Genomic DNA, 12,875 nt, shown 5'->3' with positions numbered 1-12,875 from the left:
GGCTGGAGCAGTTTAAATCCAGCTTTTCCTAAGTTTCCCACACTGTTCCACATGTATCCCTGGACAGAGGTAGAAGAGTATCAGGAGATTCTGAATCATCAGGTCCCCAAGGAAGATGGAGGGTTAAGCTCTCACCCTGAACAGTTCCCATGTCTTTTTAACCTCACCTCTCTTTTGATACCATTACTGGGAGGTATCAGGTCCTCACATCATCTGGTCAACTCACCTAGTAGTCAATTGGTCTTCCTGTGTCTCAGCTGTCCCTCAGCCGTGTCTGACTCTTTGCGACCCCATGGACTGCAGCATGCCAGGCTTCCCTGTCTATCACCAACTCCTGGAGCTTGCTCAAACTTATGTCTGTAGAGTCCATGATGCCATCCAACCATCTCCTCCTCTGCCATCTCCTTCTCCTGCCTTCAATCTTTCCAAGCAGCAGGGTCTTTTCCAATGAGTCAGTTCTTTGCATCAGGTGGCCAAAGTATTGGAGTTTCAGCTTCAGCATCAGTCCTTTCAATGAATATTTAGGACTGATTTCCTTTAGGACTGACTGGCTTGATCTTCTTGCAGTCCAAAGGACTCTCAAGTCTTCTTCAACACCACACTTTATACAGAGTGAAGTAAACCAGAAGGAAAAACATCAATACAGTATACTAACTCATATATATGGAATTTAGAAAGATGGTAACAATAACCCGGTGTACGAGACAGCAAAAGAGACACTGATGTACAGAATAGTCTTATGGACTCTGTGGGAGAGGGAGAGGGTGGGAAGATTTGGGAGAACGACATTGAAACATGTAAAATATCATGTAAGAAACGAGTTGCCAGTCCAGGTTCAATGCACGATACTGGATGCTTGGGGCTAGCGCACTGGGACAACCCAGAGGGATGGTGTGGGGAGGGAGGGGGGAGGAGGGTTCAGGATGGGGAACACATGTATACCTGTGGCGGATTCATTTTGATATTTGGCAAAATTAATACAATTATGTAAAGTTTAAAAATAAAATAAAATTCTAAAAAAAAAAAAAAAAAAAGCATGAATTCTTCGGCACTCAGCTTTCTTTTGAGTCCAACTCTCACATCCACACGACTACTAGAAAAATCACAGCTTTGACTATATGGACTTTTGTTGGCAAAGTAACATCTCTGCCTTTTAATATGCTGTCTAGGTTGGTCATAGCTTTTCTTCCAAGGAGCAAGTGTCTTTTAATTTCATGGCTGCAGTCATCATCTGCAGTGATTTTGGAGCCCAAGAAAATAAAGTCTGTCATTGTTTCCCCATCTACTTGCCATGAAGTGATGGGAACAGATGCCATGATCTTAGTTTTTTTGAATGTTGAGTTTTAAGCCAAGTTTTTCATTCTCTTTCACTTTCGAGACTCTTTAGTTCTTTGCTTTCTGCCAAAAGAGTGGTTATCTGTGTATCTGAGGTTATTAATATTTCTCCCTGCAATCTTGATTCCAGCTTGAGCTTCATCCAGTCCGGCATTTCGCAATGATGTACTCTGCATGTAAGTTAAATAAGCAGGGTGACAATATACAGCCTTGATGTACTCCTTTCCCAATTTGGAACCAGTCTGCTGTTCCATGTCCAATTCTAACTGTTGCTTCTTGACCCGCATAGATTTCTCAGGAGGCAGGTAAGGTAGGCTGGTATTCCCCTGGGAATACCTCGTAATCCCAGGTAAGGTGGTCTGGAATTCCCAATTTCCATCTTGAATTCCCCAATTCCCTTTAAGAATTTTCCACAGTTTTTTTTTTTTTTTTTTTTATCCACAAAGTCTTTGGCATAGTCAATAAAGCAGAAGTAGATGTTTTTCTGGAACTCTTGCTTTTTCAATGATCCAACGGATGTTGGCAATTTGATCTCTGGTTCCTCTGCCTTTTCTCAAACAGCTTGAACATCTGGAAGTTCATGTTCACGTACTATTGGAACCTAACTTGGAGAATTTTTAGCATTACTTTGCTGGCGTGTGAAGATGAGTCCAATTGTGCGGTAGTTAGAACATTCTTTGACATTGCCTCTCTTAGGGATTGGAATGAAAGCTGAACTTTTCCAGTCCTGTGGCCGCTGCCGAGTTTTCCAAATTTATTAACATTTACTATGTGGCAGGCATTATCTCACCTAATTCTCAAGCAATCATGAATTGTAATTTAATTATCTTCACTCACGTTACTTTTGCTTTCAAAGCTTCCTTAGCTTCCTAACTACTTTCAGCGTATTTTTCAGTCCTCTTTCACACAAGTTAATTTTTAATCCTTCTTCATTAATCCTCTTAACCCATATTATTCTATTCAAACCCAAAGGTTCTGTTCCCTGTTGTTTGCGCTTTTCCTTTTTAAAAATTGAGGTACAATTAACATATAACCACATCAAGTTAACATTCACTACACAGTTACGGTTTCTTCTTCTTGTGGTGAGAACTTTTCAGATCTACTCTCTTACCCACTTTCAAATATACAGTAGTGTTGTTAACTTCCTTGTGATTTTCTGTGACTTGAGTCTCTGCAGGCTGAATTCTAAACATACTCTTTTATCTCAATACAACCACCTTGTGTATAAAACCTCTGGCAGCTCCCTACTAAACTCTTAGTTCTTTATTCCTCTGACATTTACTTTTAACTTGTTATATTCTTTTGCTTTTTGTGGGACAGGGATGGAAATTTATCTATGTTGTTACTACAGCCTCTTTTGTATTATATGGTTCTCAATAAATGTGTAGAATGAGTTTATACAACTCTTCAGATTTGACTTTACATTGAAAGTTATGCCTTCAGTTTATGTTGATAACTATATATATTAAGAATGATATTAAAGGGACTTCCCTAGTGGTCCAATAGTTAAGACTCAGTGTTCCCAATACAGAGGACCTGGGTTCAATCCCTGGTCAGGGAACGAGATCCTGTACGCTGCAACTAAGAGCCTGCATGCCTCAATGAAGACTTACCACCCCCATCAAAACAATGATATTATACGTAAGAAAACACATAGTTTCGGCTCTCTAGCACTTCATATATTATTTTTAACTATAGATTTAATTATAGATTTTCAGAGTCTGTCTCCAAGTTAAACTATAAGAACCTGAACCATACCATGCCCTTCAGCTTTCTTGTTAGTAAACAGCCAAGCATCAAGCACCATGGTAGATATAAATGCTTTCTGACAAAATGAGGAAAAATACCTGGGGCAGATGACAGCCTAATAGCAATAATGAGGCTTCAGGTTCAAGTGATGGCAAAACAACTTCTGGAATGAAGGTAAGTTGTATATCATTTCTGTATTATAGTACAGTATAATTTTTAATAACTAAACTCCCCATATTTTTTAGATCACTTTCAGATCCTGCCACCTTCTCAAGCTTTTAATATTAACTATATCTTGATTCGCTCTAAGTCAATGACAAACTAGATTGTAAACATTTTCATTTATCTTAGCGTATATTATAGCCATCACTGCTTTGATCATAAAACTATTGATGTCAATTACATATTAAATACACCAATAAAATTAGAGCCTTGGAATGAAAACAGAGATCTAAACAGCCACTTAGTATTTTATATATATACTAAATCACAAAGGAAAATTTTTTGGTAGGAAAAGTCATAAGGAATGAGAGAAAAGAGCTAAATACATGAGAGAAAGGAATGTTATTTCAGCATGTTTTAACTTAGCATTTAAAGTGATACTGAATACTGACATCCAAATGGCTTATTAATTCTATACTAAATGTGGAAACATACCCTTCTAGGATCATGAAGTCCTGCAGGTAGCATTGTGGCGATTTTTCTTCCTTTACATGGACACTTCAATGGATGACCTTTAAAGACTACTAAATGATAACCCTGAACACAAAGAACTGGGGAATTTGACTTTGCACTCTCTGGCCAAGATCCCAGAAATCCATGTGACTTACGAAACTGGAGGCAGAGGAAAAAGAATTTGACTTTTTGATTATATAAATCCATTAATTTAGTCACATTTCTAGTAAAAATGGGGTATTACTTTTTAAAAAGTAAACTAGACCTTAAATAATATAAGCTAACTAGATTCCTCATTCATTCAACAAATGCATATTGAATACCTACTGTGTGCCAATTGCTGGGGTGACAATGATGAAGACTAATGAGGTCTCTCTCTCTTTTTAAGGAAGACAGGCTGTAAATAATTGCGTACAAATAATTTTATTACAGCTTTGAAGGAGTTCCATGTACTTCTCACTCTATGACCTCAATCTGAGTGACTGCAATAACATGATGCTGGCTGGCATAAGGAGATAGAGTTATGTAATACATAATAAGAGCATATATAATGAAACATTAAGTCAAAGAGAACATCTGGGAAGACCGTGAAGTCTTAAACTTTCTAGGAACTGAAAGAAAACTACAGTACAGAAAGCAAGGAGGGTTAATTAAAATTAAGCTGGAGAGTGAAGCAGGCACAGACTGAAGATAGTAGGGAGGAGGGACTTTAAGGTTCACCATACCACACAGAGCTTTGATAGTCATATTAGGATTTTGATTTAGGAGTTAGAAAAGAATTAGTGGTTAATAAGTGAGAGCCTTCACTGGGAATAAAGTGAGTCATAAGTAACTAAGTAGTTTCTGGAAGTGATCTAGAGAATTCTTCTCAGACAAAAGATGAACTGTTTTAAAGATTTAAAAAGTTGAGTAGGTAAATCAATGCAGTGTATTCAAATATCACCCACTTCTCCCTGAAATCCAACCACTGTTTCTAAACTGACAAGGAAATGGGGAAGGTGACTAGAGTACAACATAGACATGATTAGCAAAGTTACTGCCTTAGAGTATGAATACAGGCTTTTGAAAGACTTTAACAACTTTCCAGGAATATTCTCACTGCCCTCTTCATTTTGATAACTAATAAATTTCAGTGTAGTTTCAAAAGAAGTCTTCAGGCCTACTCTTCCATACCATCTTCAACCTTGGACTATTAACTCCATGTGATGAGGTTTAATAATATCACTACAAATGGAATGTGGACAAGTATGCAATCATTATCCCAAATAAGATAATGGATACAAACATTGAGTAAGTATAAAATCTACCTTTTATTTAAGTAAAGGCAAATCTGAAATACCATAACGTTAAAACCCAAGAGAAAGCTGACCCATAAACACTGCTTTACCATGAAATTTAAGTAACTGCTCTGTAATGAAAAATCTGCAAAAAAGGAGGGAGTATTCATAAATAATTTGAAAAGGTGCTTGCATTCATCATTCTAAACTAAAAAAAATTCATGTTTTTAAATATCATTTTGGAAAATCACTATGAACCAACCCCTCAATGTAAAAATAAATGTATCGGGGGAAATTAGGTGAAGGGTACGTGAAACTTCTCATACTATCATTGCAACTTCTTCTGAATCCAAAATTATTTAAAAAGTTGAAAAAACATATTTGGCTTAAGATTACTTACTTTGATCAATGTAGAATTTGGTGATGAATTAAGAAAAAAAAGTTAAAACAATGAAATCCAGAGTGAAATTTTAAAGCAGAAGTCATGTAAAGTTATGCAAAAAGGATTTAAAGCATTAGGTTCAAATACTGAATATACCATCCACTTGAAGAAGGAAATGACAACCCACTCAGTGTTTCTGCCTGGAGAATTCCATGGACAGAGGAGCCTGGAGGTTTAAGTCCGTGGGGTCGCAAAGAGTCGGACATGATTGAAGCAACTTAGCACAGCACATACCATCCACTAGCTGAGTGACCTAGGACACACCATTTAAAATTTCAAGATTAACTGTGAAAGTCAAATGAGATATGTGGAAACAAAGTTTGTAAATTGTAAAGCCTTGTAAAAATGCTGTTTGTGGTTAAAATTTCCTAGCTTAAAATTCCTTTTTGTAAATATCTGTCCTCATTTTATATCACGTTATCTTTCAACAGAACAAGAACGCACTTCAAAAATGGTATTCAAACAAGGAAATACAGCAACTCAGTTTATTACATGCAGATTCTTCTGCATTGATGCTAACAGTTCACTGGTCCAAAATTACTAAAATACTTAAAAAACTATACATTATGTAAACAAAACATAAATAAGACAGCATAGTTCTTTGTACATATAGTTTAGTACAGGTTGTTAAGGATTTAGGGATATGTACAATTTTACACAATGGACTGCATTTTCACAATGCATAAATATATATATATATTTTTTTACAGAAACAAAAATATTATTCCACTAAAGACACAGAATATTGTATCAGAGATACACGCTGCAACAGTCCAAATTCAAGAAGAAACATGTCGATGCAGGTGTGCAAAACCCTAGCTTATTCCAAACTAGTCAAACTTGACTGTTCAATTTATGTCATATAGACAGGTAAATCCTGTCTATTTTAAACAAATAACCTTTGAAAACATACTCACATCAATGAGTGAAACGGAACAGATTTTTTCCTCCCCAAGAAAATCAAAGCCTTGTTGCAAGCTAATGAAAAGATACATTAACACACACACAAACTATGTATAGTATGTTTTCAACAGTATAATAAACAGTTAAAATTTTTATGGGAGTCAAAACAATGCCCCATTATTTAAAACCTGGCTCGTTTAGTCTAAATTCAAGATGCAGCTGTGTCAGGCTTCTCTAAGCCAGATGACTGAAAAGCAGGGAAGACAGAGGCAGGATTTCGACTGGCAGATACAATTTGAGAGAGTGATGGAGAGACTGAAGAAACCTTAGATGCTGGAGTATTTATGGTATTCAAAATGGCTCCTTCTGGGCTGACCAGTAATTTTTTGACTGACGTGTCCAAATGAAATACTGAAGTGTTACTTGGCAGTGGAGGATTACTAGAACAAATGGCAGAAACCAAAGATGTCTTAGCCAAAAGAGTTGCTGGAGGAGACTTAATTACTGAAGTCAGTGACACTGTTGGTACAGGAGGTGGAACAGAAACTTTAGCAGTTGGGTTTATGATTTGTGGTGCTGCAGGTATTGTGGATAGAGAACTTGCATTCCCAAGAGAGTTTACAATTTTTGTAGAGCTTTTTAGACAATGTTTTACAGGTTGCCCACTTAAAGAATTATTTGATGCTAGTGTGATCTTCTGGGCCAGGTTATCTACTGGCGTAGGCTGAGCACCTTGGCCACTATTAACAACTAAGGGAGGTCCATATTTTGGATTAGTAGATATAAGAAGAACATGGCTGCCTGCTCCAAGACCTTGTGGTGGAACTATAAACCGGGCTCCATTAATCATGATCTGAGTACCAGGTGCCAAAGGTGTACTGGTGTTGATGACTATTTTTTGCTGAATACAAGGTTCACTGAACTGACTCCCTATTAGACTAGTTACATTTGATGGTGCTGTAGCAGTGTGAATGGCAGTGACACCTGGAGTAGAACTGTAACTAGGGATCGATTTTAAGAAAGCAGGGGACATTTGCTGGTTTGGCAGAGAAGCAAAATTGGAAATGTTAATTATTTTACCTGGATTTGGTGAAAGGGATGGCAATTCAGTTTGAGGTTTATTTGTGTTTATATTTGTTGGCACTGTAGTTGAAACCCCCGGTGACTGAAACTGGACCGAAGTCCGAGATTGTCTTTTAGAAAGAGATACAGAACGTGTAGTTCCTGGAACTGTTGCTGCTTGTGCAACTGTATTGATTATTTTAGGGGATATAGTCACAGGTGTAGGCAAGGCAACAGTAACAGGGATTTGCAAAGCTGATGTTAGACATTTCGGAGACACTGTTGGTTGTGTAGCTGAAATCAGAACAGATGATGCAAGATGTCCTGTTTTCACAGTTGATATAGCCACAGTGTTTCCGAGATTTGATGTGCAAAGTCTGTTTGACAAACTAGGCATAATTCTTGAAGAGGTATCATTTCCACTGACTAAAACAGGAGGTCGTGTCCCAACTGAGGCAGGGGTTGAGGTCACTGAAACAGAACCCAAAGATACATTTGCTCCTGTTCCTGAAAACATGTTTACTGTTCTTGAAGCAGAAACCACTGATTCATTAACAGGAGTAATATTTTGACTCATAAAATTTGAGCTTACTGGAATTGAACTGCCACTTGTTGACAATGGTAAAACATAGCCCTTGCTACTTTTCTCTTCTCCTTTTGAGGTTACATTTTGCAATATGTTAATTGACGGTAGAGCTGGCACACTGCCTGAAGTATTAACAATTGCTTGGCCTATGTTTAGCCCAATTTTCACATCTTTTATCTGAGACACAGTTGGCGATGAATTTATTTTTATTGGTGTTCCCACTGTAGATGGAATTAGTACTATCTGGGGCTGCTCTGGAGGCTTAACATATGTTTTACTCAATGGAGAAGGAAGAGCTTGTTTTAATGGTTCTGCTACAATAGTTGGGGTTGAAGTGCCACTGGGAATTGCAGCATTTATAAAAACTAATTTCTGGGCAGAAACACCTGGAGATGTTGGTGCAGGTGCCACATTAATCGAAGTTCCACTGCCAGAAGAAAGAACAGATGGAGCTGACACCAGCATAAGTTTCTGCACTGGAGTCCCACTGATAGTATCTCCATTTGCTGTTGCTTCTGATCTTGTAACAGGGTAACTTTTTGTGACATAATCTACTTGTTGATGTTTAGCTGGTGTACGAATAACATTTGAACTGGTTTGTCCACAATTTCCTGTTGATACGTTAATTACACTTACCGAACTATTTGCTGTTGATAATAGAGGGCTAGAAGAAACAGAGGACTTTAAGGGAGAGGAGGGCATGGGTGAAGTTTTATCTATCATATGGCCCAAATTACCACTGCAGGAAGGTTGGCTTAATGTAAATTTAAGATTTTTGCCTGTGGATGGATTAAAGCCAGCTGGAATGGAAACAGAAGTAAGTGCTTGGCCAAAAGATGGGAGACTAGATGTAGCAGTTGTTCCAGCTACTGACGAAAAAGCAGATGATGATGAAGCTGTTGATTTTGGTACCAGAAATGCCTGAAGCTGAGGAGCAATAGTGAAAACTGAACTTGAAGATAAACTGTTGGGTGAATTCTGATCTGGATTGGTCTGTACTTTTACAACTCCAGTGTTTCCACCTCGTGTCCTAACAAGAATTGACTGTGAATCTCTTATACACACAGTTTTCAGTTCTTGCTTTGCTTCAGAAGAATCAGCAGTCTGTTGTGCAAAACAGTTGAGGGAACTACTGGAATTTGTAGATCCATTTAGTGTTGTTGCTGATAACTGAGGCTGAACTGTTGAGGAAATGGTGGGTGAAGCAATGGGCTGTGGGAACGCGGTGGCTGAAACTGTGTTCTTGAATTTTCCTGCCTCACTCTGGCTAGTCTTAACTGGTGGTGCTAACAAATTACTTATGGAGGTTACAGATGTCAAAGACTGTGGTCTAGCACTACTCACATTTGACAAAGGGGTAACTGTCTTGTTGAAAGCTGTATTAGGTAGTTGGGTAGAAACAGTTCCTGTTGGGTTGACAAGAACTGATGGTAAAGAAGAGTTTACATTTGCTGTCTGTGGGAAAGATGAACCATGTTGTTCTGTACCTTTTTGTTGAAGTGGTGGTATTTCTTTTGCAACTGCTTTCCCTTCCTTGTGCTGAATCACAAAATTCTTAGGCAGAATGAGAACCTGTTGCATAATTTTTTCTCCTGATTTAGGATCTAGCATAGGTTGCATCTGAATCTTTACAGAGCTGTTATGAAGATCTAAGGGCAACCACTGACCACAGGGCATTTTGTATACCATCTGTAAAGGACCTTTTGTACTGGTGTGGCAGGTCAATGCTGGCTTTATGGGGCTTGCTTCTGGAGGAGATATAACTGGCTTTTCCACAGCAGGGGCACTTCTACCTGTGGAAGGGGGCAGTTGATTTGTTAAGGTCACTTTGTTCCCAATATTCTTTGCAAGCAAGGCCTGAATAGGTTTGGTCCCTTTCTGGAGAGTAGACACTGGTGTTGAATCCAATGAGGCAAACGACTCTGGACACAGTGGCTCTGTATGCTTTGATTCATTCAAACAGTCCATCTGCACATCACCTTCTGCATTCTCAACCACTGTCTCATTTGTGCTTAACTTTGCTTTCTTCCTTGGGGAAAGCTCTTTTGTGCTATCATCCAGGTAACTAATTTGCTTGGACTGTCGTTTAAGTGTTTTAGGCAGTGTCTTCAGTACATCTTTAGAAGGCAATTCCTTTTTCAACAACTTACTTCTGGCCATAGGAAAATCTATTTCTGACAATTTCATATCATCTGAAAATGATAAAAACAAGCATTTTGTTTATATAAAACAACAACTGAATAGCAATGATAAGATCAATTATAAACAAAGAAAGTCAATCTTTGATCCAGCGATTTATTAAAAAAACTGTAGTGCGATTCAAGTCTCAGTACCACTGATGGAAATTAAGGTAAGGAGACCATTGACATGGTTATCCTCATACTGTAACCATTCCCAAGAACAACATATTATTAATGAGAAAATTATGTTTGGTCAGATTCTGCTGCCAATACAAGTGTAAAAGGACTTTACAGCTTGAGATACTCAAGCCAGCAATTAGGGCTCAGAATTTACAGTAGACTAGTACTCTACTAGTCTACTTTTCTCCTTCTAGACAGAGAAATCTTCATATCAAAGAGAGACGTTTCTCCCTATTTTCTTTTTTTTAGAGAGAGACTGTAAAGAATAAAAAACATTCAGTTTTTTTCTGCTGTTCAATTATTCCTACAGTAAAAAATTTATGTTCATATCTGGTCAAATTGGGCTGATGAGAAGTTACACCTTTTCAATTCACCAAAGACATGAAATGTAATAGGTTAATACATTTCTAAGCACAAATTTTCATACCTATCAGATAACTAAGGAAAGTTATTTAACTGGATTTACAGAATAATATAATCTGACAAATTGAAAGGAATTAAAGATAATCTTATCCAGCCTCCTTATAAGAATGAGGTGTCCACTCTAGTCACATTAGGTCATCAACATAAAAAATAAAAACAAAAAACACTTCACAATTATTAGGGACTTGCCAAGTTCCATTTAAGCAACATCACATATAGTGTTTCAAAAATAACAACAATAAAAAGAAGAGGATACACCTATTTCAAAGGGATTGTATATTAATGATGTGTGGTCTGTACTGAGCAATAACTTGCCTATAGTTTGGAGTCAGGTACTGGTTCTAGAAACTCCTAGAACAGTAATAATGACTCCAAAGAACCTTTAATAAGACATTAGCACAGCTTCAAACATAATAGATTTCCCCAATCAATAAACCTCATTAACCAGACTATCTTCTATCTCCACAAAAGATACTAAAATTTCTCTTTGTGCTTGTAGTGTTGATGTAAAGAAAGTTTGAATGCCCACCTAAATCAAAATGATCCTTCTCCAGGATATCTAGAGGTTCTGTGGTGTCTACAGACTTGCTACTGATTTCTACTTTAGGGGTTTCTCTTCCAGGATCTCCTTCACCTTCTTCACTAGTCCACAGTTCTCTAGCAAATTTATCATGATCAGGCTGTCTTCTAAAATCATCGTAGTCTTTCTTTAGGCGACTCCTGAAATAAAATATTCAGCATAAAAATACGTATGTGTTAATCTCTTGGAAGCTAAAGTAACTCAATATTTCAAACTATTTATTTCAGTATTTTCAATTAAGTCACTAAACCTATATTTTAATCAAGTGTGTGTAAGATGCCAATGATGATTGTTCAAGAAGACACAACACAAGATGTAGGCATAGGAAACTTAAAGATTGTATCTGTAAAGTATTTGCACATACCACCCACTGTCATTTTAAAGTCTACTGGGAGACCTATTAAATGTGAAAATGTGAAAAAGATTAACTTTTTTCTCTAGCTACACTGACAGAAATAGACTTGAGATAGTCTTAAAATTGATTATAATACTGTTTAAAAGGCCACTTAAAAGCGTTAATCAAAAAATTCTAAGAAACAATATTTATTATTTTTGACTCCTACAAAGAGTAACAAACAAAAATAATCCTTCATTTAATACTGAAAGCAATCCTATCTAAACCTTGGGTCTCACTAGAATTTTTTTTTTAAATTAAGTATAGGAAAACAAAGCTGGAAAGTGATCCTTTTCACATAAAAACAGTACTTATGTTTCTATGAAACTACAAGAGATAGAAACATTTCCAAGTGATTGCATGGTATTTTAAAAATCCTTTATTATTCATTTGCTTTCAGTTGAGTTTCTCTATTCTATTTTAATCTTTGTTTATTTTGTTTGTTTAAAAAAATCTGAACATACATTCTCCAATTTACTTTTGCTACAAATCCCTATCTGTGCATACCGGAGTTTAAATCTCACCTCTGTCACTAAGCAGTTGTAAGACTTCAGACAAGTTCCTTAAACTTTCTAAGCATCAGTTTACTTATATGTACAAAGATACTTATCTCATAGTTATGTGTGGCACATAAATATTTAACAAATGTTAGTTAATAATTACTCTCAATGTATTTACGTTTCAATGATTGCTTAAGGGTTTTACAGAGCAGATGAGAGCTATAAGATAATAGACTGGATTATCAAAGGATAACTAAATTTAATTTCCTTTTGGCATCTGGTCCCATCACTTCATGGGAAATAGATAGGTAAACAGTGGAAACAGTGTCAGACTTTATTTTTTTGGGCTCCAAAATCACTGCAGATGGTGACTGCAGCCATGAAATTAAAAGACGCTTACTCCTTGGAAGGAAAGTTATAACCAACCTAGACAGCATATTCAAAAGCAGAGACATTACTTTGCCAACAAAGGTCCGTCTAGTGAAGGCTATCGTTTTTCCTGTGGTCATGTATGGATGTGAGAGTTGGACTGTGAAGAAAGCTGATTGCCGAAGAATTGATGCTTTTGAACTGTGGTGTTGGAGAAGAC

The 12,875-nt window shown here is 37.0% G+C and overlaps 1 protein-coding gene across 2 annotated transcripts in view; it reads right to left on the bottom strand.

The window, feature by feature from the left end:
• Positions 1-5,050: 5,050 nt before the first annotated feature.
• The window catches only part of KIAA2026 (KIAA2026 ortholog), a 110,626-nt gene continuing 102,801 nt past the window's right edge, over positions 5,051-12,875 (bottom strand). For both annotated transcript variants that reach the window (XM_027549321.1, XM_027549322.1), the window contains 2 exons: positions 11,342-11,532; positions 5,051-10,221 (listed from right to left, as the gene is read on the bottom strand). In XM_027549321.1, coding sequence (XP_027405122.1) covers positions 6,590-10,221; positions 11,342-11,532 — 3,823 coding nt within the window. In that variant the 3' untranslated portion in view covers positions 5,051-6,589. The remainder of the gene's footprint in view (positions 10,222-11,341; positions 11,533-12,875) is intronic.

The sequence above is a fragment of the Bos indicus x Bos taurus genome, chromosome 8, assembly GCF_003369695.1.
Source record: "Bos indicus x Bos taurus breed Angus x Brahman F1 hybrid chromosome 8, Bos_hybrid_MaternalHap_v2.0, whole genome shotgun sequence".
NCBI lineage: Eukaryota > Metazoa > Chordata > Mammalia > Artiodactyla > Bovidae > Bos > Bos indicus x Bos taurus.
This window is presented reverse-complemented; position numbering and strand designations above follow the sequence as displayed.